General features: G+C 38.8%; 1 protein-coding gene across 1 annotated transcript in view; it reads left to right on the top strand.

The window, feature by feature from the left end:
- LOC106089711 (dynein axonemal heavy chain 5) overlaps positions 1-24,619 on the top strand; it is a 193,746-nt gene that overhangs the window by 99,542 nt on the left and 69,585 nt on the right. The window contains exons 29-30 of the mRNA XM_013255665.2: positions 14,506-14,695; positions 15,145-15,301. Of these exons, the coding sequence (XP_013111119.2) occupies positions 14,506-14,695; positions 15,145-15,301 (347 nt within the window). The remainder of the gene's footprint in view (positions 1-14,505; positions 14,696-15,144; positions 15,302-24,619) is intronic.

Below are 24,619 nucleotides of genomic sequence, written 5' to 3'. Positions count from 1 at the left end.
CATAGGCTTAATTCTTTCACTTCCTTGCTGGTTAATAGATCAACGAAAAAGAATGATAGTGGAGATCAAATTGTCTAAGCAAACCTCTTGAAGGGGTATGGTGAAGCAGGAGAGAAAACGTAGCAGAAAAATAACCATAGCCATACAAGTTGATTATCGATTTGACTCCCTTTTCATGGCTCTCAGTAGCAGTCATGAAATGTACTGTACCAAATAATTCAAAATGAATCGTTACGTTTGAAAACGCATATTACAAACCACATAATACTTGCATAGTATGTAAAAGTATTAGGGGGAGCATATCAGTTCAAGGACGTATGTCCTTGGCATGGTAGGTACCATTATTCTTACTATCGACATCTTGAAGTATATAATAATGACTTCCTATTTTCTCCTTAACTTCGGCCTTAATAAAAAGGGGTGCTAATTTCGAGTTAAATCTCTTCTCCTGACAACTCTGTGCAAAGTTCCTGCGGAACACAATTTGTCCTACTTTATAAACAATGGGCCTAGTCCTCAAGTTATATTGTTGACGATTTGTCTCGTAGGCAGCCGACAAGTGGTCTTTCAGAGTCTTCCTTAAGGTCTGTAGTTCGTCATCCCTATGCAACTGAGCGCCTGGCTCATTCAAAGCCTCTAAATTCCTAAGAAGTTTGTAAGAACTGCCATGGGTCACCATATCCAAACCGAAAACGGCGCGGTATGGGGAGCATTTAATCGCCTGGTGATATGTGTTGCGCAAGGCACAACTTATAGCACTAAGATGTTGGTTCCACTTGGTATGGTCGCCCTTGAGGTATGTCCGAATTCCCGCTATAATAGAACGGTTGACCCTCTCCGAGGCATTTGCCTGTGGAGAGTATAAGGCGGTATAGGTATGCGAAATGCCAAGGGATGTCAGGAAGGCGTTGAAATCATGGGCTTTGAATTGGGAACCATTGTCGCTCACAATAGATTCCGGTACTCCATAGATATGGAAGATATCAGAAGTCAAATAGTCAATAATGGCAGCGGACGTAAATTTCCTTAGTGGGCATAGCCAGTGGAACTTGGTCAAATGGTCCAATACTATCAACAAGCCAATGTAGCCCTGCTTGGTACGAGGATATGGTCCTAATAGATCTATATACATCCTCTGAAAAGGGCGAGATATTTCCACCTGCCGACCCATGTCCGGCTTCATTATAAAATTCGGTGCCTTACAAGTCTTGCAATTCTCACAAGACCGAATGTAACTGCGAACGTCCGAAACTAACCCAGGCCAGTAAAAATTCCTACGAATCAATTCCACCGTCTTTGCAGTGCCACAATGAGCAGAAACCGGCGAGTCATGAGCGCGAATCACCACACTCTGCCTTAATTTCTCCGGAACCCAAAGCTTCCAACAAGTGGCTTCCTGCTCAGGATCTCCGTCATAGTGGTCAGTTCGGATATAGACAAATCGGTCTACGATTTTCAAATCAGGGTATTGTGCAATATCAGAATTGATCCTATCCCTCAATCGACAATAATCCTCATCGTCAAAATGGGGTGAATCCAAATCTATCTCAGGCTGAAGGCACTCGATTCCGGTTACTTCCCCAAAGGGAATTCTCGAAAGTGCGTCAGGCACCACATTCTCTTTACCCTTTCGATGGCGAATGGTAAATTTGAAGCCTTGCAGCTTGAATACCCACCTGGCCAAGCGTCCAGTTAAATCCGGTTGCCTCATTAACCACAACAATGAGGAGTGGTCGGTGACTACCTCGAATTCTTGCAACTCGAGATAGCAACGAAACTTCTTTATCGCCTCGACCGCCGCTAAGCATTCGCGCTCGGTCACACTATAGTTCCGCTGTGCTGTACTCAGTTTACGTGACATGAATGCAATTGGCTTCTCATTTCCTTCCTCATCTAATTGTACCAGGACTGCTCCTATGCCAAAGTCGCTGGCATCGCAGTGTAAATAAAATTTTTTGGAAAAATCTGGATTAGAGAGTACCGGAGCAGAAGTCAAGAGCTTTTTAAGACCGTCAAATGCCGTCTGCGCCTCGGATGTCCAACAAAACTTCCTCTTGGTAGATAATACCTCTGTAATGGGAAATACGATCGATGAAAAATTAGCCACAAATCTTCGATACCATCCTGCAAGGCCAAGGAAGCCTCGGACCTGCTTAATATTCCTGGGTATAGGCCAAGACAAGATGGAATCGATTTTTTGTGGGTCGGTCTTAATGCCACCATCCCCGATAATATACCCCAAGTAATTCACTTCGGTGACACAGAAATGCGATTTGGCAATGTTCAATGTCAGATTTGCCTTACGAAATTGATTGGCAAGTCTCACTAGTACGGCGAGATGCGAAGAAAATCCTCCGATACGACTACCAAGTCATCCAAATAGCCGAAAACACAATTTCGCAAATCCGGAGGAATAATCTCATCGACCAAACGACACATTGTAGCAGGAGCGTTGCAGAGGCCAAAAGGCATGACAACGAATTGATAGAGAGGCCTGCCGGGAATTGTAAAGGCTGTTAAGGCTTTAGACGCCTCAGTAAGGCCAATCTGCCAATAGGCATCTTTCAGGTCAAGCTTCGAAATGATGTTAGCCTTAGGGAGTCGAGCGAAAATTCCCTCGATACTCGGCAAAGGGTAAGCATCTTTTCGAGTGACCTGATTGAGCCTCCGAGCATCGAGACACAATCGCACTTTATTAGGCTTTAAGACGAGCCGCATCGGCGAACTCCAGGCCGAAGTGGAAGACTCTATCACCCCCAGCGACAACATGCGGTCTACCTCCTGGTACATCAATTGTTCCACGGCGGGTGACACAGGGTAGTACCGTTGCTTTACGGGGGGAGCCCCATCCACCTCAATGTGGTGTCGAATCAAGGGTGTTCGGCCCAAGCCCTGCCCGTCACAATTTGGAAACAAATCAACAACAGCAGTAAGTTGTTGACGCTGTCGTAACGTGAGAGGGTATGCCTGTGCACCACCTAATTTGGAATCAGACGTATCAGCAGCCGCCAACATCTCTGAGACAATTTTGGACGAGTCCTCACCAATAGAGGAAAAACCAATATCTCCGAATAAATCTGGTGCTAAATCGAAGGACCTCCAGAAATCCAATCCCAAGATAAGTCTCTGTGATATCGCCGGCACAATTAGTAGTCTCATCCTGTGGACAGTATTCTTAAATTCAACGTCGACCTCCAGATAACCTGACACATTCAGTCTACTACCATCCGCAGTTCTAACGCAAGTCCGTAAAGGGAAAAATTCCTTAAAAGTACTAAAATTGGTCTGGGCTAGTTCTGCACCGATACATGACACATTCGCCCCAGTATCGAGCAAACCTAATTCCGAAAATGTCAAAAATTTCACCGAGGCATAATAACGTTTGTCCAACGTATTATTGACAATAGCAGATATGCAAAACTTCGAAACGAACCGCCTCTGTTGGTAATAACGACGTAGACGTAAAGTAGAACGTTTTGGTCTCCGAATCAAGACAGAGTCTACAAATATCTCATTCCTTTTAGACAAATATCTCTCCCATCTCTTATGATAAGGTAAAATCGGGTATAATATGGGTTCAGGACAATTATCAATACGTCTGTCCGTGCCTGGTCTAGTCAAAATCCGTATAGTCTTTCCAGTTTCCATCTCGGGAATATGTAAGTCAGAGTCAGAAGAAACTGGCAATAGGACGGTAGTCCGATCCTGCTCTGAACTGTTGGCGCTATTTAGTTTTTTGACCGGGAAATCCTCTTTAAGGCGCATTTTTGGCATTGAGGCTTATAGGTATTTTTAGCCCCACAGCCATAGCAGAAAATGTTCCTTTCCTCCTCACAATCTTCCCAAAAATGTCCTATGCCATCACAATTCCAACACCTGACCGGGCGGGAAGATGACTGAATAGCATCGACGGATAAAGCTGGTGGAACTGCCTCATTCTCAAACTCATCCTCAGCAGAAAAATCCACTTCTGCTATCTGACGACGACTAAATGGAATTTTCGAAGGCACATTCCTTTTAAAGTAGTCCTCGCCTAAAAGCGACTCCCTCATCTGCACTAGCTTGCGCAAATGTGCAATAGAAAAAACGGGGACATACAGTAACTCATGTCGAATCTCCGGACGTAAGTTGCGTGTTAAAACCTCAATCAACTCCTGTTCCGGCATTGGAGAATCGAGCCTATCTAACATCGACGAGATCGCCTCGTAAAAAGTTTCAAAACTTTCATTAGGCTTCATTTTCCTAGCGCGTATCTCCTCTTTGATATCAAATGATGATCGAAATTCCTTATATTGGTACTTCAACGCCGCACAAAACGACCCCCATTCGATTTGGTCTACTTGTTTATGGTAGCGCCAATACCAATCCTGCGCCTTACCAGTCAATAGTAATGGTAAATTTTTACAAAGCTGTGTAAAATCATTATTCAAATTCTCCCTGGTCAGTGTCCGGACCCTGTATAAGAATTCGTCCACACTTATTCCCGCGGAAGAGCCATCGAATCGTATGTGCCAATCCCGAATGATTGAAGTAACCTTGTCAGGTCTGATCTGCTGTGTATCCAGTGAAAAAGGTGATCTACTTCCCCGAGAAGGCGCATCCCTCAATACCTCAACCTGTGGCCGACCATCAAATGCCGGTTGTGAAGGAATATTAGCAGTATTCGGATTTGAACACGAAGGTCTATCAATAGTGCCTGTCTGAACTTGTGAACCCATATGATTCATGTGTAAAGAAGCACTCGTATTAGGTTCCACTGCCGAAGCAGAAGGTGCAAGGTCCAAATTCCTAAGGATTCTAGTCATTGTGTGTTCAATGATTGTCACTAACTGAGAATAATCAATTGCTGGCTGAATAGCACATTGCCTGGCATCTCGACTAGCATCACGATTACCGTTCGCATAAGGTGACTTTGGCAGATTTAGTCTTGGATCATCATCCAACGGAAGCCCCATATCTATCACATCATCGTAAGACCGATCCTTGAATAAATTCCTAATTGTACTCCTCGTATTGTGCTGTTTTGGCTTCGCCCCTCGACCTCGCCCCCTATAATTCCTACCTTTCTCCGGTAGAAGAATTTTCTTAAGCTCGGTAAGCGAACAAGGCCTTTTGCACGTCGGACAATCCGCGGAGTTAGACAAATGAGACTCAATACAATTGCCATGAAAAGTATGTTTACATTCAGAAATGAATAAAGCGTCATGTTCGGGCAATATAGGCTCATCACAAATTATACAAATATTCTCCGATATAGAATCAGAAGCATCAGCTGCAGCCGCAGCGCCTAAAGGTTGCTGTGGTGTTCTCTCCATGATTATTCTAAAAAATGTATAGCTCTATTTCCTGAAACAATTTCTCGTTTAACGACTTTCGTATTCTCATGAAAATAATTTCTTACAATTTACGGTGTAATTAAAAAAAATGACTTAAATTTTACATATTTTGATTGACGATACAAAACCGGGCTATGGAATGGCAATCTAAGATAAAATGTTTCAAAACAAACCAACCTCTATTTTCTTTTCTTGGTACTACCCTACGTGGACAAGATGTGCCACCAGCAACTATCTTGTTAATCCTACAATATGGTAGGAGGAAGGAAAACTAGCTTCGAAAAACTTATATCCGTAAATTCCAATGGTCAATGAAATCTAAAAGGATCTAGCAATCCCAGAGGATTATATGTAGAAGAAACTCAAAATTAATTTAGTTGATGTGTTCGAGATATTGACTCAAACAATCAAAATTCCAAACGCTTTGAATTTTATCTACACAAAAATTACTTAGAAATCGCTAAAACTTCCTCTTCCATTGTTTGGTAAGAAGACTATAACTTATTTTGGATGATAATGCAAGGGAAAGAAGATACAAACGTTTACACATCTACATCTACTAGGCCCCACGTTGGGCGCCAATTTCTGTAATGGACCACTTCGGACTGTCCAATAATATGGTCTCAAATTACTATAGAGCAAAGGAACGAGTGGGAGCCATTGACTGGGCTAGCTATCAGCCGGTTTGGGGAGGTTCTTGTTCACTCCACTCCATTAAACTTGGTCCACACAAGAAATAAATTTGTTTTTTTAGACTCCCTACAAATATGAATACAAAATTCAAACTATGGGCTGACCACGACAACAATAGATGACATTAATACCCCACACTGGGTCAACATTTCGGAAATAAATAAAAACGTCTATCAAAACACGTCATTGGGTCTCCAGATGGATTGGAGCCCGGTGCTCTATACCCACCCTACCTATGATTTTAACCCTGCACCAAATATTGGCTAAAATCCCTAACGATCATCTAAGTCATTTTTTTATTACACCTTGTAAGAAGAGAAAAAAAATTTAGCCTTTCATTGTGGATTCAATATTTATTTTAACCAAAAAAAAAAAAACATTTAATATAAATTTACTACAACTAAGAAAATTTAAGTGGCGGTATATAAAAAATTCATTTTCTTAATATAGCGAAAAAACTTATTCTGAACACCATAACTATTATTTAAAAAAAACAATCTTGACAAATATTAATTGCAAGGGAAATGATCATTAAAAAAAATTTTTGCTGGGCATAAGAAAAAAAACTGCGAACACACTTTGTTCACCGAGCCTAGCTTAACAAACAGCCAGATGTTGGTACAACCAAAGAGCAAAATAATAAAAAAACAATAAATCTATGACGTCACTACATGACTTGTTAAGTTCGCTTTTGGTTCTTAGACGCGACATCAAAACAACAAAGCACAATGTAATAAATGATAGAGACAATTTTACTCACCAAACAAATACACCGCTGGATGAGGCCTCTTCCATTGTTGCTGTGGTTGGTTGCTAGGCTATGATAAAAGATCAATTCGTACTTAGGCTTGATTGCTTAATGATGTTTGTCAGCGATAGGTAATTATCCTCTTGGTTGTAACAAAATTTGTGACTGCAATTAATTAAATATGGGTGACTCCATACCTTTTCAAAAAAAAACTTATATGATAATTTTGGGCAATATAATTATACTCCCTGAGTAAAAATAAAAAATTCTTCACTAAATTCTTATTTTTTTCGGTGATACTGGTGGGGAATGATACTGGTCTTCATACTCTCATACGAGTTGGTTTCTTAGAATGGAGTGGTGCTTTAAATCCAAATAGCTTGGTGATTTTAAACCAAACTAGAGAACGGCATGGAAGGAAGTTTATATACTTAGGCCATCGATTCCCCTTCCGATGAACCTATCCACGGAGGGGGGGATTTTGCCTTTTAATCAATTCACGGCAGTTCAAAGGCCGAGAGTGGAGTTTTCCTTTACTGGGTTAATTCTCTATTCAAAGGTAATTTTGGTTGGATTGGAAGGCAAATTTTGGGCTATGGCAGCAGCCTGCAATAAAAATCTTCGGGGATTTTGGATCGATAACTTGGGGGGAGTGGTGACTCCGTTGGAGCCTCCGACTCGTTCAAATGAGGTTATGGTACCTCTTTCATCACGTTTTTCGTTCCTTATTGTGTATAATCGGTTGATTTCACGGAATTCAATACTTGGATACCGTTCCAGAAATATAAGAACCACGTGTGGAAAAAAGCACTTTCTGGCAATATAAATTTTCACTAAATTTTTAACAATTCCACATGAAAACGGATATATTTACCTCAAAAATCCTTAAATCCACAAAGAAGTAATTTAATTTAAGTATCATAAAAGTGATAATTGTAATATTTAAGAACAAAACTATCGAACTTTGAAAATTTTAATGATTCACCATAGGCTTAATTCTTTCACTTCCTTGCTGGTTAATAGATCAACGAAAAAGAATGATAGTGGAGATCAAATTGTCTAAGCAAACCTCTTGAAGGGGTATGGTGAAGCAGGAGAGAAAACGTAGCAGAAAAATAACCATAGCCATACAAGTTGATTATCGATTTGACTCCCTTTTCATGGCTCTCAGTAGCAGTCATGAAATGTACTGTACCAAATAATTCAAAATGAATCGTTACGTTTGAAAACGCATATTACAGGATCCTCTTATGACCATAAACAAACGTGTTTATTATGGTCGGAATCGGTCTATAGCCCGATACAGCTCCCATATTAATCGATCTCTCTATTTTACTTCTTGAGCGCCCAAAGGGAGCAATTTTTATTCGAATTGGCTGACATTTTACACAAGTCTCCAGCATATAATTTAATTGTGGTCCAAGTCGGACCCTATATTGATATCACTCTAATAGCAGAGCAAATCTTTTCTTTTATCCTTTTTTGCCTAAGAAGAGATGCCGGGAAAAGAACACGACAAATTTGATCCATGGTGGAGGGTATATAAGATCCGGCCCGGCCGAACTTAGCACGCTTTTACTTGTTTGACTTAATTTACCTGCAGTAAATCTATGCAAAATCCTTTTGTTGCAATTTTAAGCTTTTTTTTAAATGACGACTTTATGTAAGTACTCTAAGCATGTCTGTCGAAAAGTTTGTAAAAATCTTTTATGTAAATAGGATTAAATGAAGGATTACTAAAAAGTGTTACGATTCATGGTCAATTTAAATGTAATATAGGTCTTAGAAAAACAACAACATGTATCTTATTGGTTAGATTTCTTTTCCTCTGACATATGCACATTATGTCCAAATAACAACAACATTGCCCGGAGTGTTTCAATGTCTTATGCTGCAATACGTGACGTATAGGTTTCTTCATAGCATTAAGGTATATTTAAGGGTGATCGGTTTTTAAATACAAACACAATGTCATAAAATTTTTACATCGGGTGGAAGTAGGTAAGGTTGAAAAGAGGGTGCAGATATAAATCCGCCCCATGCCACTATAGACATACACCTTAGCCAGTAATCGGCTTGTTGTGCACTCTACAAACTATAAAGTAATTTTTAAAAAGTTGATTCATGTCTGGTATTGTGTCTCCACCTAAGTGCCGATATCTGTTAGACGCGAAAGCCGGGCAATGACAAAGGAAATACTCCAACGTCTCATTATCTTCCCCACATGCCCTATACATGCTATCACTTGTTGAGCCGATTTTACACAAGTGAGCTCGTAGTCCTATGTGTCCCGTTACGATGCCAATAGCTATTCTAACCTCATTCTTACTTCCTTTCAGTAATAGCCTCATCTTCTCACGATAGGGACCCCCCATACGATTTTTGCCGTCCTACCGATCGTTTTGCTGATCTACAATGTTGCATGCGCATTCATCGCCCACTCCCTTAACTTGGACTGCGTCTACCCGGAAGGCTTCTGGTTAACCAATTTTATTGACGGTAGTCCTCTGGCCTTCACCGCCAAATCGTCTGCCCTTTCATTTCCCCTTACTCCGTAATGGCCCGGCACCCAAACGATGCGGAGTTTGCCACCCTCAGAGAAGGCGTTAATCTCTTTCTTACACTGCCAGACTGTTCGTGACCTTACCGTCCTTGTTGTTATTGCCTTTATGGCGATTTTACTGTCGGTAAAGATGTTCACACTCGACGTCCTCGTGTTGTTAGAATCAATTAAAAACCTGCAGCCAAGCACTGTGGTACACGCACACCGGGACGAGCAAAACTTCTATTGAAAGATCAAGTGATGTAAGATACTCGTATCTCGAAACTAGGTGTCAGAAATTGGAGAAGGAGGAGAAGATCTATACGTTTGTAAAGCTATTCTAAGTTCGGCTCATGGGACAAACGCTCTATCACAGTCATTTAAAGAAAACAAGTAAAAAGGCGTTAAGTTCGGCCTGGCCGAACTTTGGATACCCACCACCTCGGGTATATATGTAAACCACCTTTCATAAATATTCAGTGAAAATTTCATACCTTATACTCATATAAATTTCATACCTCATACTGATCTGAACTATATACGACACGGATGTCGAAAAGCCGAACATAAGTCACTGCGTCAAATTTCAGTGAAATCGGATTATAAATGCGCCTTTTATGGGGCCAAGACTTTAAATCGAGATATCGGTCTACATGGCAGCTATATCCAATATCTGGACCGATTTGGGCCAAGTTGCATTAACATGTCGAAGAGAAACATTCTCTTTTATGGGCCCTAAACTTTAAATCCAGAGATCGGTCTACATGGCAGCTATATTCAAATCTGGACTGATCTGGGCAAAATTGAAGAAGGACGTCGAAGAGCCTAACCAAACTCACTGTCTCAAATTTCAGCGACATCGGACAATAAATGCGTCTTTTATGGCCCCAAAACCTAAAACCTAGATATCGGTCTATATGGCAGCTATATCCAAATCTGGACCGATCTGTGCGATATTGCAGAAGTATGTCAAATGGCTTAACTTAACTCACTGTTCCAAATTTCGGGGACATCGGGCAATAAATGAGCATTTTATGGGCCCAAAACCATAAATCAAGAAATCGGTCTATATGGCAGCTATATCCAAATTTGAACCGATCTGGACCAAATTGAAGAAATATGTCAAAGTGCCTAACACATCTCACTGTCCCAAATTTCAGCAAAATCGGATAATGAATGTGGCTATTATGGGCCTTACACCATAAATCGGAGGATCGATCTATATGGCAGCTATATCCAAATCTGAACCGATCTGCGCCAAATTAACGAAGGATGTCGATGGGCCTTACACAATTCACTGCCCCGAATTTCATCAAAATCGGATAATAAATGTGGCTTTTGTGGGCCTAAGACCCTAAACCGGAGGATCGGTCTATATGGCAGCTATATCCAAATCTGAACCGATCTGGACCAAATTAAAGAAACATGTCAAGGGGCCTAAGGCAACTCACTGTCCCAAATTTCAACGAAATCGGACCATAAATGTGGCTTTTATGGGCCTTAGACCCTAAATCGGAGGATCGGTCTATATGGCAGCTATATCCAAATCTGGACCGATCTGAGCCAAATTGACAAAGGATGTCGAAGGGCCTAACACAACTCACTGTCCCAAATTTCAGCGAAATCGGACCATAAATGTGGCTTTTATGGGCCTTAGACCCTAAATCGGAGGATCGGTCTATATGGCAGCTATATCCAAATCTGGACCGATCTGAGCCAAATTGACAAAGGATGTCGAAGGGCCTAACACAACTCACTGTCCCAAATTTCAACAAAATCGGATAATAAATGTGGCTTTTATGGGCCTAAGACCCTAAATCGGCTGATCGGTCTATATGGGGGCTATATCAAGATATAGTCCGATATAGCCCATCTTCGAACTTAACCTGCTTATGGACAAAAAAAGAATCTGTGCACAATTTCAGCTCAATATCTCTATTTTTAAAGACTGTAGCGTGATTTCAACAGACAGACGGACAGACGGACGGACATGGCTAGATCGTCTTAGATTTTTACGCTGATCAAGAATATATATACTTTATAGGGTCGGAAATGGATATTTCGATGTGTTGCAAACGGAATGACAAAATGAATATACCCCCATCCTTCGGTGGTGGGTATAAAAAGAAAGAACCGAATACTACAAAAGAGAAGATTTCTAGTTCTTTACCAACTCAGCTATCGGGGCATCAATAGTACCTATAAAAGATCCGACTTTAGTTATCTTAAAAACTTTAACCGTGAGATTAGTCTTATGGGAACTTTATCAATATATAATCCAATATAATTCATCTTCGTTTCGGTGGACCAATGAAAGTATATATACAATACAAAGTCTACTACAGATAGACAAACAGACGGACACTATCATGGCTAAATCATTTTACATTTTTATGACACCACCACTGTGGTACAGGGTATTGTAACTTGGTGCATTTGTTTGTAACACCCAGAGTGAATAGAGATAGACCCACTGATAAGTATACCAATAGACTCAGAATCAATTTCTGATTCGATTTAGCTATGTCGGTTTGTCCATGTTAATTTGTGTACAAACTATCCGCAATTACTTTTTGGGCAACCCAATTCAAGTCGCAATTTTCATTTGGTCGTCTTCACATATGGCACACACATTTTTTTTTTGCGTAGAGACGAAGCCTATTTAAATTGGAAAAAACGCGTCCGATTTGGGTATATATTCTTCTGATTTGGACTAATATTGCAATAATGTGGTCTTTTGTTAACCGATGAAGAGTTATTGAGATCGTTTGCAAAATTTCAAGGCCCTAAGTGGTCCGGGTCCCTCTTTAAGGCCCCCAAACTTTGTTACCTCGGCATTTCGAAAAATTGTTCGGGTTGCCAATAATTCAATTGTGGTCCGAAAAATTCTTTTTTCTCAAAAATCCCTACAAAAAGTCGGTTTGAGATCTACAATATCTCCACTGGTTTCGGGGAGTTTTATTATACCCTACACCACTACTGTGGTATAGGGTGTTATAACTTAGTGAATTATTTTGTAACACCCAAAAGGAAAAGAGATAGACCCATTGATAAGTAAACCGATCAACTCAGAATCACTTTCTGATTCGACTTAGCTATGTCCGTCTGTCTATTTGTCCGTTTGTCTGTCCGTCCGTCTGTCTATCCGTCTGTCCATATTAATTTGTGTACACACTACAGGTCGCAATTTTCATCCGATCGTCTTCAAATTTGGTATGTGCATGTTTTTCGGCCTAGAGACGAAGCCTATTGGAATTGGAAACAATCGGTTTAGATTTGGATATAGCTTCCATATATATGTTCATCCGATTTGCAGTAATAATCCAATAAAATAGTCATTTATTAACCGATTCTCGCGAAATTTGGCAGGAAGTATTTTCTTATGACACTCAATATTACTGGTAAATTCCATAGAAATCGGTTCAGATTTGAATATAGCTCCCATATATATGTTCGTCCGATTTGCAGTAATACAGCAGTAAAATGGTCATTTGTTGACCGAATCTCTCGAAATTTAGCAGCAAGGATTTTCTTCTGACTCTCAATATTACTAGTGAATTTGATAAAAATCGGTTCAGATTTGGATATAGCTCCCATATATATTTTCGTCCGATTTGGAGTAATAATGCAATAAAATGGTCATTTGTTAACTGATTCTCTCGAAATTTAGCAGAAAGGATTTTTTTATGACTCCCGACATTACTGGTTAAATTCACAGAAATCGGTTCAGATTTAGATATAGCTCCCATATATATTTTCGTCCGATTTGCAGTAATAGTACAATAAAATGGTCATTTGTTAACCGATTCTCTCGTAATTTAGCAGCAAGGATTTTCTCTCGACTCTCGAAATTACTGGTGAATTTGAAAAAAATCAGTTCATATTTGGATATAGCTTCCATATATATATTCGCGTCCGATTTGCAGTAATAATGCAATAAAATGGTCATTTGTTAACCGATTCTCCCGAAATTTAGCAGCAAGGAGTTTCTTATGACTCCCGAAATTACTGGTTAATTTCACAGAAATCGGTACAGATATGGATATAGCTCCCATATATATACTCGTCCGATTTGCAGTAATACAGCAATAAAACTGTCATTTGTTAACCGATTCTCTCGAAATTTAGACGCAAGGATTTTCTTATGACTCCCGACATTACTGGTTAATTTCACAGAAATCGGTTCAGATTTGGATATAGCACCCACATATATGTTAGTCCGAATTGCAGTAATACAGCAATAAAATTGTCATTTGTTAACCGATTCTCTCGAAATTCGACTGGAAAGATTTTCTTATGGCTCTCCATATTACTGGTGAAATTCATAGAAATCTGTTCAGATATAGATATATATATATATATATATATATATATATATATATGTATATATATATATATATATATATATATATATATATATATATATATATATATATATATATATATATATATATATATATATATATATATATATATATATATATATATATATATCGCCCGATTTTCACTCCTAGACCCACTGCAAGCGCATTTTTTGACCAATCTTCCCAAAATTTTGTACAACGCTTTGCTCCCATGTATTTGTTAGTCAGATTTTGAATAATTTTTTGTCATTTGTCAACCGTACTTATTACATTTTGAAAATATTTGCTTTGCTCGAAATTTGATACAGGAATTTAAAGTCCATCAAAATTTGTTCAGAACTGGATATAGCTCCAACTTTGTACTTATAGGATAGGTGTAGGATATTATACAGTCGACACCGCCCGACTTTTGCCTTTCCTTACTGGTTTTTGTTTGTTTTCTTTCAGTTAAAATTTCTAACACCCTAAATAAGGCGTCCATATAGATAACGTTTTCAATTTTATGAATATTATATTAAATAAGCCAAATTTATTTCAACATTCAACTTTGATCTGGGACACAATTTTACTTTGCTACATTGATTAGTAACTTCGAATTGCCATCTTACCGCCAACGAAATGACTGTGCACAATTTATTCACACTTCTTCAAATATTCCTACTTAATGGCTTAATTAAGATGCCCATTAAGGCCCATTTGCCAAATACCAGTTTAAGTGAAAGCAAATGGAATGCATATAAACACCGACGTCTACTGATTGTCTCGTAGAGATGACACCAGTGCAAATAAACTAATTCACCATCTTCTGAACATCTCCCGCAGGTATTTTGGATACCATCCTCAGTGTCCAGCCTAAAGAAGGCGGAGGCGGCGGTGGAGAAACACGAGAAAGCATTGTGTATCAATTAGCCGATGATATGTTGAGAAAGTTACCGCCCCAATACAACGACTATGAGGTGCGTGAGAATCTCGTAAGGATGGGTATTCTGTTGCCGATGAACATCTTTTTGAGGTAAGTGTAAGCTTGGTCAATTGAATTTGTGATTATTAATGGTTTAATGGGCGAAAGGATGATGAAGACATGGTTAAATTGTTCGAGATTTGCATTATGGGCGAAATCAATTCAATGTGATACTCAGTGTGACACTAATTTTAGAGACGGCTTCTAATTGTGTTGATGGAGCCTCCTCTACAGTGAAATCAATTCAATGTGGTTCTCATTGTGTGACACTGATTTTAGAGATTACTTCTGATGGTGTTCATGGAGATGACAAATTCCTACATTGAGTATAAGAGTTTTAACAGTAATGGAATGTAAATGGCTACAACATTGACAGCAATAATCAATGAGCAATTGATTTTATGGTCAAGCAATGAAAAAATTGCATTGATTTTCTTTCATTCTTTGTTTCATTATTTAATGTAAATTTCGTTTAATTAAAAATGTTCCTATTTTTACAGGCAAGAAATTGATCGCATGCAAAAGGTGATAAAACGAGTCTATACATGTTTATGTGATCTAAAATTGGCCATAGATGGTACCATTATAATGAGTCCTGGCTTAAAAGACTCCTTGGATGCTATGTACGATGCACGTATACCAGAGTCTTGGATGAAGGTAAGTTTAATTTTATTTATTAAAATATTTCATATAATAACAAATTATACAAGTAAATCTCGATAAATTCGGCCGTGCCAAACTTAATGTTTCAAATTTCAACCAAATCGGATAATAAATGCGCCGTTTATGTGCTTAAGCCGATCAGCCGATATCATCGATCTATATGGCAGCTATATCTGAATATGGTCCGACTTGGATCATACTTGGATCAGAAATTGAGAGTCTTAGTGCAGCTCACTGTTCCAAATTGAATAATAAATGCCCCTTTTAAAGGCTTTAGACACTAAATCTTAAAATCACAAGCCTTTCATGTCGACGCAGTTCGAGTTAAAGGAGTGGGCGACGAATGCGCATGCAACCCTGTGGTTACATGCGCAAACGGTCGATAGGACGACGAAAATCCTTTGGTGAGATCCAGATAGTGAGAATACGAGGCTTTTACTGAAAGGAAGTAAGAAGGTGGTCAGTATAGCTTTCGGTATCATAACAGGACACATAGGACTACGAGCTCACTTATGCCAAATCGTTGCGGCAAGCGATAGCATGTGTAGGGCATGCGGGGAAGATGATGAGACGTTGGATCATTTCCTATGTCATTGCCCGGCTTTCGCGTCTAACAGATACCGGCACTTAGGTGGGGACACAATACCAGACATGAGCCAACTTAGGATCGTGACATGGAAAACAATTAAGGATTTTGAAGTCGCACGAAATTTCTAACTTTGATTTTCTTTTTCAAAGTTACTTTTTTAGTATTTAGAGCGCATAACAAGCTGATTACTGGCTTAGGTGTATGTCCATAGTGACATGGGGCGAATTAATATGCGCACCCTCTTTTCAAACTAAATCGGAAAATCGGTCTACATGGCAACTATATCTAAATATACCCCAATTTGAACCATATTCGACGCAGATGTCGGGAGTATTACTTACTGCTATAAATTTCAGCAAAATCGGGTAACAAATGCGTCTGTCATCGGCCCAACTCTAAACATACGCAGATCGATCTATATGGCAACTAAATCCAAATAAGTTTGGATCTAGACCATATTTGATTTGGATATTGACGGGCCTAATAATAAAACTCACTATAGAAAATTTCAGCGAATTCGGGTATAAAATGCCTCTGTTATGGATCGGTCTACACAGAAAAAACAAGTAAAAGCGTGCTAAGATCGGCCGTACCACCTTGGAATCTGCTAAAAATATGGGAGCTATATCTGGTTATTGACGATTTGGACCGTTCTTACCACAGTTGTTGGAAGTCATAACAGAACACTATACGCAAAATTGCAGCTAAATCGGATAAAAATCACGGCTTGTAAGGGCTCAAGAAGTCAAATCGGAAGATTGGTTTATATGGGAGCTATATCATGTTCTTGACCGATTTAGATCGTTCTTAACACAGTTGTTGGAAGTCATAACAGAACACTATATGCAACATTTAAGCCAAATCGGACAAAAATTGCGGCTTCCAGGGGCTCAAAAAGTCAAATCGGGAGATCGGTTTCTATGAGAGCTATTATATCAGGTTATAGACCAGTTGAAACTATACTTGGCACATTTATTGCAATTCATAATATAACACCGCATGCAAATTTCTTCTAAATCGGATAAAAAGTGAAGCTTCCAAGGGCTCAAGAAGTCAAATCGGGATATCAGTTTATATGGGAGCTATATTAGATTCTTGACCGATTTCGACGATACTTGGCGCAGTTGTTGGATGTCATAACAGAACACTACATGCACTAAATTTCAACCAAATCGGACAGGAATTGCGGCTTCCACGTGCTCAGGAAGTCAAATCGGGAGATTGGTTTATATTGGAGCTATATCCAAATCTGACCGATATGACCCATTTGCAATCCCCAACGACCTACATCGATATTTAGTATCTGTGTAAAACTTCAAGCAGCTAGCTTTATGCGTTTCACTGCTATCGCTAGTTCGACTCAGAATGGCGGGACGATCAAGAATTTATGTACTTTATGGCGTCCTAGATTAATTTTCGAGGTGTTACAAACGAGATGACCCCATCCTATGGTGGTTGCTAAAAAATCGCAAAAAAACTTTAATTGAAATAAAAAAATACGGGTACCCACGGATATTTGGCCATATCATGTTCCAGGAGGTAAACATTTGTGTGCCAAATATTGATATAAATTGGAATTTTCAAAAAATGTCAATCATTTTTCTTAATTAAAAAAAAAAAATTAATAGAAAATTAAAAAAAAAAATTCAATAATTTTTTTAATTGGATCAATTAAAACATTACCTAAAATATTGGGTTGCCCAAAAAGTAATTGCGGATTTTTCATATAGTCAGCGTTGACAAATTTTTTCACAGCTTGTGACTCTGTAATTGCATTCTTTCTTCTGTCAGTTATCAGCTGTTACTTTTAGCTTTCTTTAGAAAAAAAGTGTAAAAAAGTATATTTGATTAAAATTCATTCTAAGTTTTATTAAAAATGCATTTACTTTCTTTTAAAAAATCCGCAATTACTTTTTGGGCAACCCAATAATTAATTCAATCTTTTTTCCATTGAATATGCAATTTTTTTATTGAAAAATTTTTTAATTATTTTTTTGTGATTGGTCTACATGCAGTTTTATCCAAATATTGTCCGATTTGAGCCATTCACGAACATAACCTTCGTATTTTTTCTATACGCTTACAAAATTGGAGCAAAATTTCAACTCAATATCTCAATTTTTATAGTCTGCAACGCTATTACAACGGATGGACACACGGTCGGACCGACACACGGACATCGTTAAATCGCCTTATAATTTTACAACGATCAGAAATATATGTTTTGTAGGGTCAGAAATGGATATTTCGATATATTGCAAACGGAATGACTTAACGAATATACTCCCTATGCGATGGCGGTTGCCATAATAAAAAAAATGAACGCGTGTTAAGATCCGAACTCCGAGCCGAACTTGACAAACGCGATAACATAGATCGCGTTTGTCAAGTTCTCCGGACGGTTTCTGTTTAAATGCAGGAGCTAAAGAAAGATGTTGGTAGGTCATAACAATAAATACCCACGGGTTCTTATATATTTGAATAAGTAGTACTGTCTGATAGTGCTCAAGATCTCAAATTAAAAGGGTAAGACACTATTCAGTTTGACCAGGAAATACGTTTTTATACTCTACTATTCATATGTAACTACTATTATGAATTGAGTGATAAAAGAAAACTTAAAGTGTTGTTATCAGCTCCTCCACTTATCATACAGCACTTGCCATGTGTTATAAATTCATGATACGTCCACGGCTATGGTCCAGTGAGAAAAAAATCCCATAAAGTTCGTAACACCGTTGATAACTCTAGAATCTCTAAGATAGCAATCAACCACATAAAATAATTTCTTTATTAAATTTATTGGTCATGGTTGCGTATAATTACTATTCGTTAATTATGTTCACATACGCCACCACGGACCGATCTGCCGGTTAAGGGCCTAAGGCTCGTAAAGCCTGCACTTATTACCCGATTTCGCTGAAATTTAAAACAGTAAGTTGTTCTACGCCTTCTAATATCACATACAATTATGGTTCAGTTTGGACCATATTTGGATATAGCTGCTATATAGAACGATCTACCGATAAAGGGTCTGAAGCCCATAAAAGCTACGTTTATTTGAATCAGTGAGTTTTTTAAGCCTCCCGACATCCGACCCAAATATAAACCAAATCAGACTATATAGATATAGCTGTCATATAGACTGATCTTCCAATTTAAGGTCTTAATCTCATAAAAAGCGGATTTATTGGAATTTTTGAACTTGAGGGGTTTTCCCAATTTTCTAATAAACCAGTAAGGAAGGAAAGGCAAAACTATTGCGGAGCAGACTATATAATACCCTACACCAACCCTACAATTATAAATGCGGGCAATATAAAAATATATAAAGGGTGATTTTTTTGAGGTTAGGATTTTCATGCATTAGTATTTGACAGATCACGTGGGATTTCAGACATGGTGTCAAAGAGAAAGATGCTCAGTATGCTTTGACATTTCATCATGAATAGACTTACTAACGAGCAACGCTTGCAAATCATTGAATTTTATTACCAAAATCAGTGTTCGGTTCGAAATGTGTTCAAATTTTGACAAATTTTGTTCAGCGATGAGGCTCATTTCTGGTTGAATGGCTACGTAAATAAGCAAAATTGCCGCATTTGCAGTGAAGAGCAACCAGAAGCCGTTCAAGAACTGCCCATGCATCCCGAAAAATGCACTGTTTGGTGTGGTTTGTACGCTGGTGGAATCATTGGACCGTATTTTTTCAAAGATGCTGTTGGACGCAACGTTACGGTGAATGAACACATTTCGAACCGAACACTGATTTTGGTAATAAAATTCAATGATTTGCAAGCGTTGCTCGTTAGTAAGTCTATTCATGATGAAATGTCAAAGCATACTGAGCATCTTTCTCTTTGACACCATGTCTGAAATCCCACGTGATCTGTCAAATACTAATGCATGAAAATCCTAACCTCAAAAAAATCACCCTTTATGTAGTCTGAAAATGGTTGTTACTACGGTCTTATAAGTGCAAATCCGGCGATAAATATGTATGGGTGCTACATCCAAATTTGAACCGATTTCTATGAAATCTCGCAGATATGTTAAGATCGCTAAGAAAACAATCCGTGTCAAATTTTGTGCAGATCGGTTACAAATTGTATTTATTACAGCCTTATTAGTGTAAATCGGGCGATACATTTATATTGGAGCTGTAGCCAAATCGGAACCGATTTTGGTGAAATCTTGCAGATGTGTTAAAACCGGTTAGAAATTGTAGCTACTACGGCCATTTAAGTGCAAATCGGGCGATACATATATATGGGAGCTATATCTAAATCTTAACCGATTTTGATGATATCTTGCAATGATATAGAAGTCAGTAACAAAGCTATTCGTGCCATATTTTATGCAGGTCGATTGAAAATTGTAGTTACTACGGCTTAACTTAACTCTCTCTTCCAAATTTCAACAAAATCAGGTAATAAATGTGTCTTTTATGGGCCTACGACCCTAATCGGAGGATCGGTCTATATAGCAGCTAAATCCAAACCTGGACCGATCTGGGCCAAATTGAAGAAGAATGTCGAAGGGCCTAACATAACTCACTGTCCCAAATTTCAGCAAAATCGGATAATAAATGTGGCTTTCACGGGCCTAAGACCCAGATTGGAGGATCGGTCTATATGACAGCTATATCCAAATCTGGACCGATCTTGGCCAAATTGATGAAGGATGTCGAAGGGACTATTGCAACTCACTGTCCTAAATTTCAGCAAAATCGGGTAATAAATGTGGCTTTTATGGGCCTAAGACCCTAATCGGAGGATCGGTCTATATGGCAGCTATATCCGAATATGGACCGATCTGGGCCAAATTGAAGAAGGATGTCGAAGGGCCTAACACAACTCACTGTTCCAAATTTCAGCAAAATCTGATAATAAATGTGGCTTTTATGGGCCTAAGACCCAGATTGGAGGATCGGTCTATATGACAGCTATATCCAAATCTGGACCAATCTTAGCCAAATTGATGAAGGATGTCGAAGGGACTATTGCAACTCACTGTCCCAAATTTCAGCAAAATCGGATAAATAATGTGAATTTTATGGGCCTAAGACCCTAATCGGAGGATCGGTCTATATGGCAGCTATATCCGAATATGGACCGATGTGGGCCAAATTGAAGAATAATGTCGAAGGGCCTAACATAGCTCACTGTCCCAAATTTCAGCAAAATCTGATAATAAATGTGGCTTTTATGGGCCTAAGACCCAGATTGGAGGTTCGGTCTATATGGCAGCTATATCCAAATCTGGACCGATCTTGGCCAATTTGATGAAGGATGTCGAAGGGACTATTGCAACTCACTGTCCCAAATTTTAGCAAAATCGGATAATAAATTTGACTTTTATGGGTCTAAGACCCCAAATCGGATGATCGGTCTATATGGCGGCTATATCCAAATCTGAACCCATCAGAGCCAAATTAACGAAGGATGTCGAGGGGCCTAGCACAACTAACTGTCCCAAATATCAGCAAAATCGGATATTAATTATGGCTTTTATGGGCCTAGGACCCAAAATCGGAGGATTGGTCTATATGACAGCTATATTAAGATATAGTCCGATATAGCCCATCTTCGAACTTAACCTTGAATAGATCGATAGAATAGTTCAAATCGATCCATAACCTGATATAGCTGCCATATAAACCGATCTGGTTCAAATCAGTCCATAATCGAATATAGCTGCCATATAAACCGATTTGGGGTCTTGAATTCTTGAGCCACTAGAGGAGTAATTGTTATCCGATTTGGCTGAAATTTAGCATGAGGTGTTTTGTTATGACTTCCAACAACTGTGCTAAGAATAGTTCAAATCGGTCCATAATCTGATATAGCTGCCACATAAACCGATCTGGGGACTTGACTTCTTGAGCCTCTACATGGAGCAAGTCTTATCCGATTTGGCTGAAGTTTTATATAACGTGTTTTGTTTTGACTTCCAAAAACTGTATTAAGAACGGTTCAAATCGGTCTATAACCTGATATAGCTGCCACATAAACCTATCTGGGGTCTTGACTTCTTAAGCTGCTAGACGGCACAATTCTTATCCGATTTGGCTGAAATTTAGGACGACATGTTTTGTTATGACTTCCAACAACTGTATTAAGAATGATTCAAATAGGTCTATAACCTGATATAGCTGTCATATAAACCTATCTGGGGCTTGAGTTTTTCAGCCACTAGAGGACGCAATTATTATCCCATCTGGATGAAATTTTGCATGAGGTGTTTTGTTATGACTTCCAACAACTATGCTATGAATAGTTCAAATCGGTCCATAATCTGATATAGCTGCCATAAAACCGGGAGCAATGCCTATCCGATTTGGCTGAAATTTTGCATAACGTGTTTTTTGTTATGACTTCCAACAACTGTGCTAATTATGGTACATACTGTACTAAGTATTGGTCCATATTTTGATATAGATGCCATATAAACCGGTCTGGGGTCTTGACTTCTTGGGCCTCTACAGAGCGCAATTCTTATCCAACTTACTGTTGCACGACGTGATCTGTTATGGCTTTCAACAACTGTGCCAATTATGGTTTAAAACGGTCTATAACCTGATATATCTGCCATATAACCTGATCTGGGATTTTGACTTCTTTAGCCTCTAGAGGGCGCAATTATCCGTTTATATGGGACACAGCTCCCATATAAACGGATCTCCTTATTTTACTTTTTGAGCCCCTAAAGGACGCAATACTTATTCGAATTGGCTGACATTTTACACTGATTTCTACTATGGTGTCCAACATTCAGTTGAATTATGTTCCGAATCGGACCATAACTAGATATAGCTCTAATAGCATACCAATTCTTATACCCTACACCACCCCTGTGGTACAGGGTATATAAGATTTGTGCAGGAGAAGAGCTATACCCATTGATAAGCATACCGATTGACTCAGAATCACTTTCTGATTCGATTTAGCCATGTCCGTCTGTGAGTCCATGTATACTTGTAATCAAAGTGCAGGTCGTATTTGTTGTCCGATTATCACGAAATTTTGCTCATGTCACTTTTTTGGCCCAAGGACAAACGCTATCGATTGTCCTTGGGCCAATCTGATAATCGATTCAGATTTAGATATAGCTCCCATATATATATCTTTCATCCGATATTTCTCTTTAAGTCTGTAGAAGCCACAATTTTCGTCCGAGCTTTACAAAATTTGGCACTGGGCATTTTATTTGAGGTCTACATATGTGAACAACTGGTTTATCATTTATCTGTCTTAAAAAAGAATCAGGGAAAAGAACTCGACATATGCGATCCATGGTTGAGGGTATATAAGAATCGGCCCGGCCGAACTTAACAAGCTTTTACTTGTTTCTTTTTGTTTTGCCGATCCCTGCCACTGCGGGTCGTAGTTTTGGCTTTCGTTTGTACTCAATTTGTTTAATCGATGGGGCATTTTAATTGGAATTTATTGTTAATTTAGCAATAAAATGACAGCTCACTTTTAATTTGCATAAACGCATTTTAACAACATTTTGGCTGATGTTATTTATGTATGCTACCAGCTGCGACTGAATTCTGCTTAAGCATATAGAATTTAATTCGAATTAAACAACAATGGATGCCAGTCACAATGATTCATATAAACGAATATGAATCGCTGTGTGGGAGAAGTAAAACAAGTAAAAGCGTGCTAAGTTCGGCCGGGCCGAATCTTATATACCCTCCACCATGGATCGCATTTGTCGAGTTCTTTTCCCGGCATCTCTTCTTAGGCAAAAAAACGATATAAGAAAAGATTTGCTCTGCGATTAGAGCGATATTAAGATATGGTCCGGTTTGGACCACAATTAAATTATATTTATGTTGGAGACCTGTGTAAAATGTCAGCCAATTCGAATAAGAATTGCGCTCTTTGTGGGCTCAAGAAGTAAAATAGAGAGATCGATTTATATGGGAGCTGTATCGGGCTATAGACCGATTCAGACCATAATAAACACGTATGTTAATGGTCATGAGAGAATCCGTCGTACAAAATTTTAGGCAAATCGGATAATAATTGTGACCTCTGGAGGCTCAAGAAGTCAAGATCCCAGATCGGTTGATATGGCAGCTATATCAGGTTATGGACCGATTTGAACCATACTTGGTACAGTTGTTGGATATAATAACGAAATACGTCGTGCAAAATTTCATTCCAATCGGATAAGAATTGCGCACTCTAGAGGCGCAAGAAGTCAAGACCCAAGATCGGTTTATATGGCAGCTATATCAAAACATGGACCGATATGGCCCAATTACAATACCAACCGACCTACACTAATAAGAAGTATTTGTGCAAAATTTCAAGCGGCTAGCTTTACTCCTTCGGAAGTTAGCGTGCTTTCGACAGACAGACGGACGGACGGACGGACGGACAGACGGACGGACATGGCTAGATCGAAATAAAATTTCACGACGATCAAGAATATATATACTTTATGGGGTGTAAGACGAATATTTCGAGTAGTTACAAACAGAATGACGAAATTAGTATACCCCCCATCTTATGGTGGAGGGTATAAAAAGCAAAGTTTACATAAAAGTAAAATCTAAAAACCTATTTTCCTGTATCTCATACCAGTATATGTGCATATGCATGTAAGTTTATGGACCCATGGATTTATGGGCAATAATCCATACATATGTTTGTATGCTGATATTGTTGTCAATAATGGCAGCCAATTGCTTTCCAATTTAAATCGAA

The sequence above is a fragment of the Stomoxys calcitrans genome, chromosome 2 (assembly GCF_963082655.1).
Source record: "Stomoxys calcitrans chromosome 2, idStoCalc2.1, whole genome shotgun sequence".
Classification (NCBI taxonomy): Eukaryota; Metazoa; Arthropoda; class Insecta; order Diptera; family Muscidae; genus Stomoxys; species Stomoxys calcitrans.
Note: the sequence above shows the minus strand (reverse complement) of the source record. Positions and strands in the feature narration are given on the sequence as shown.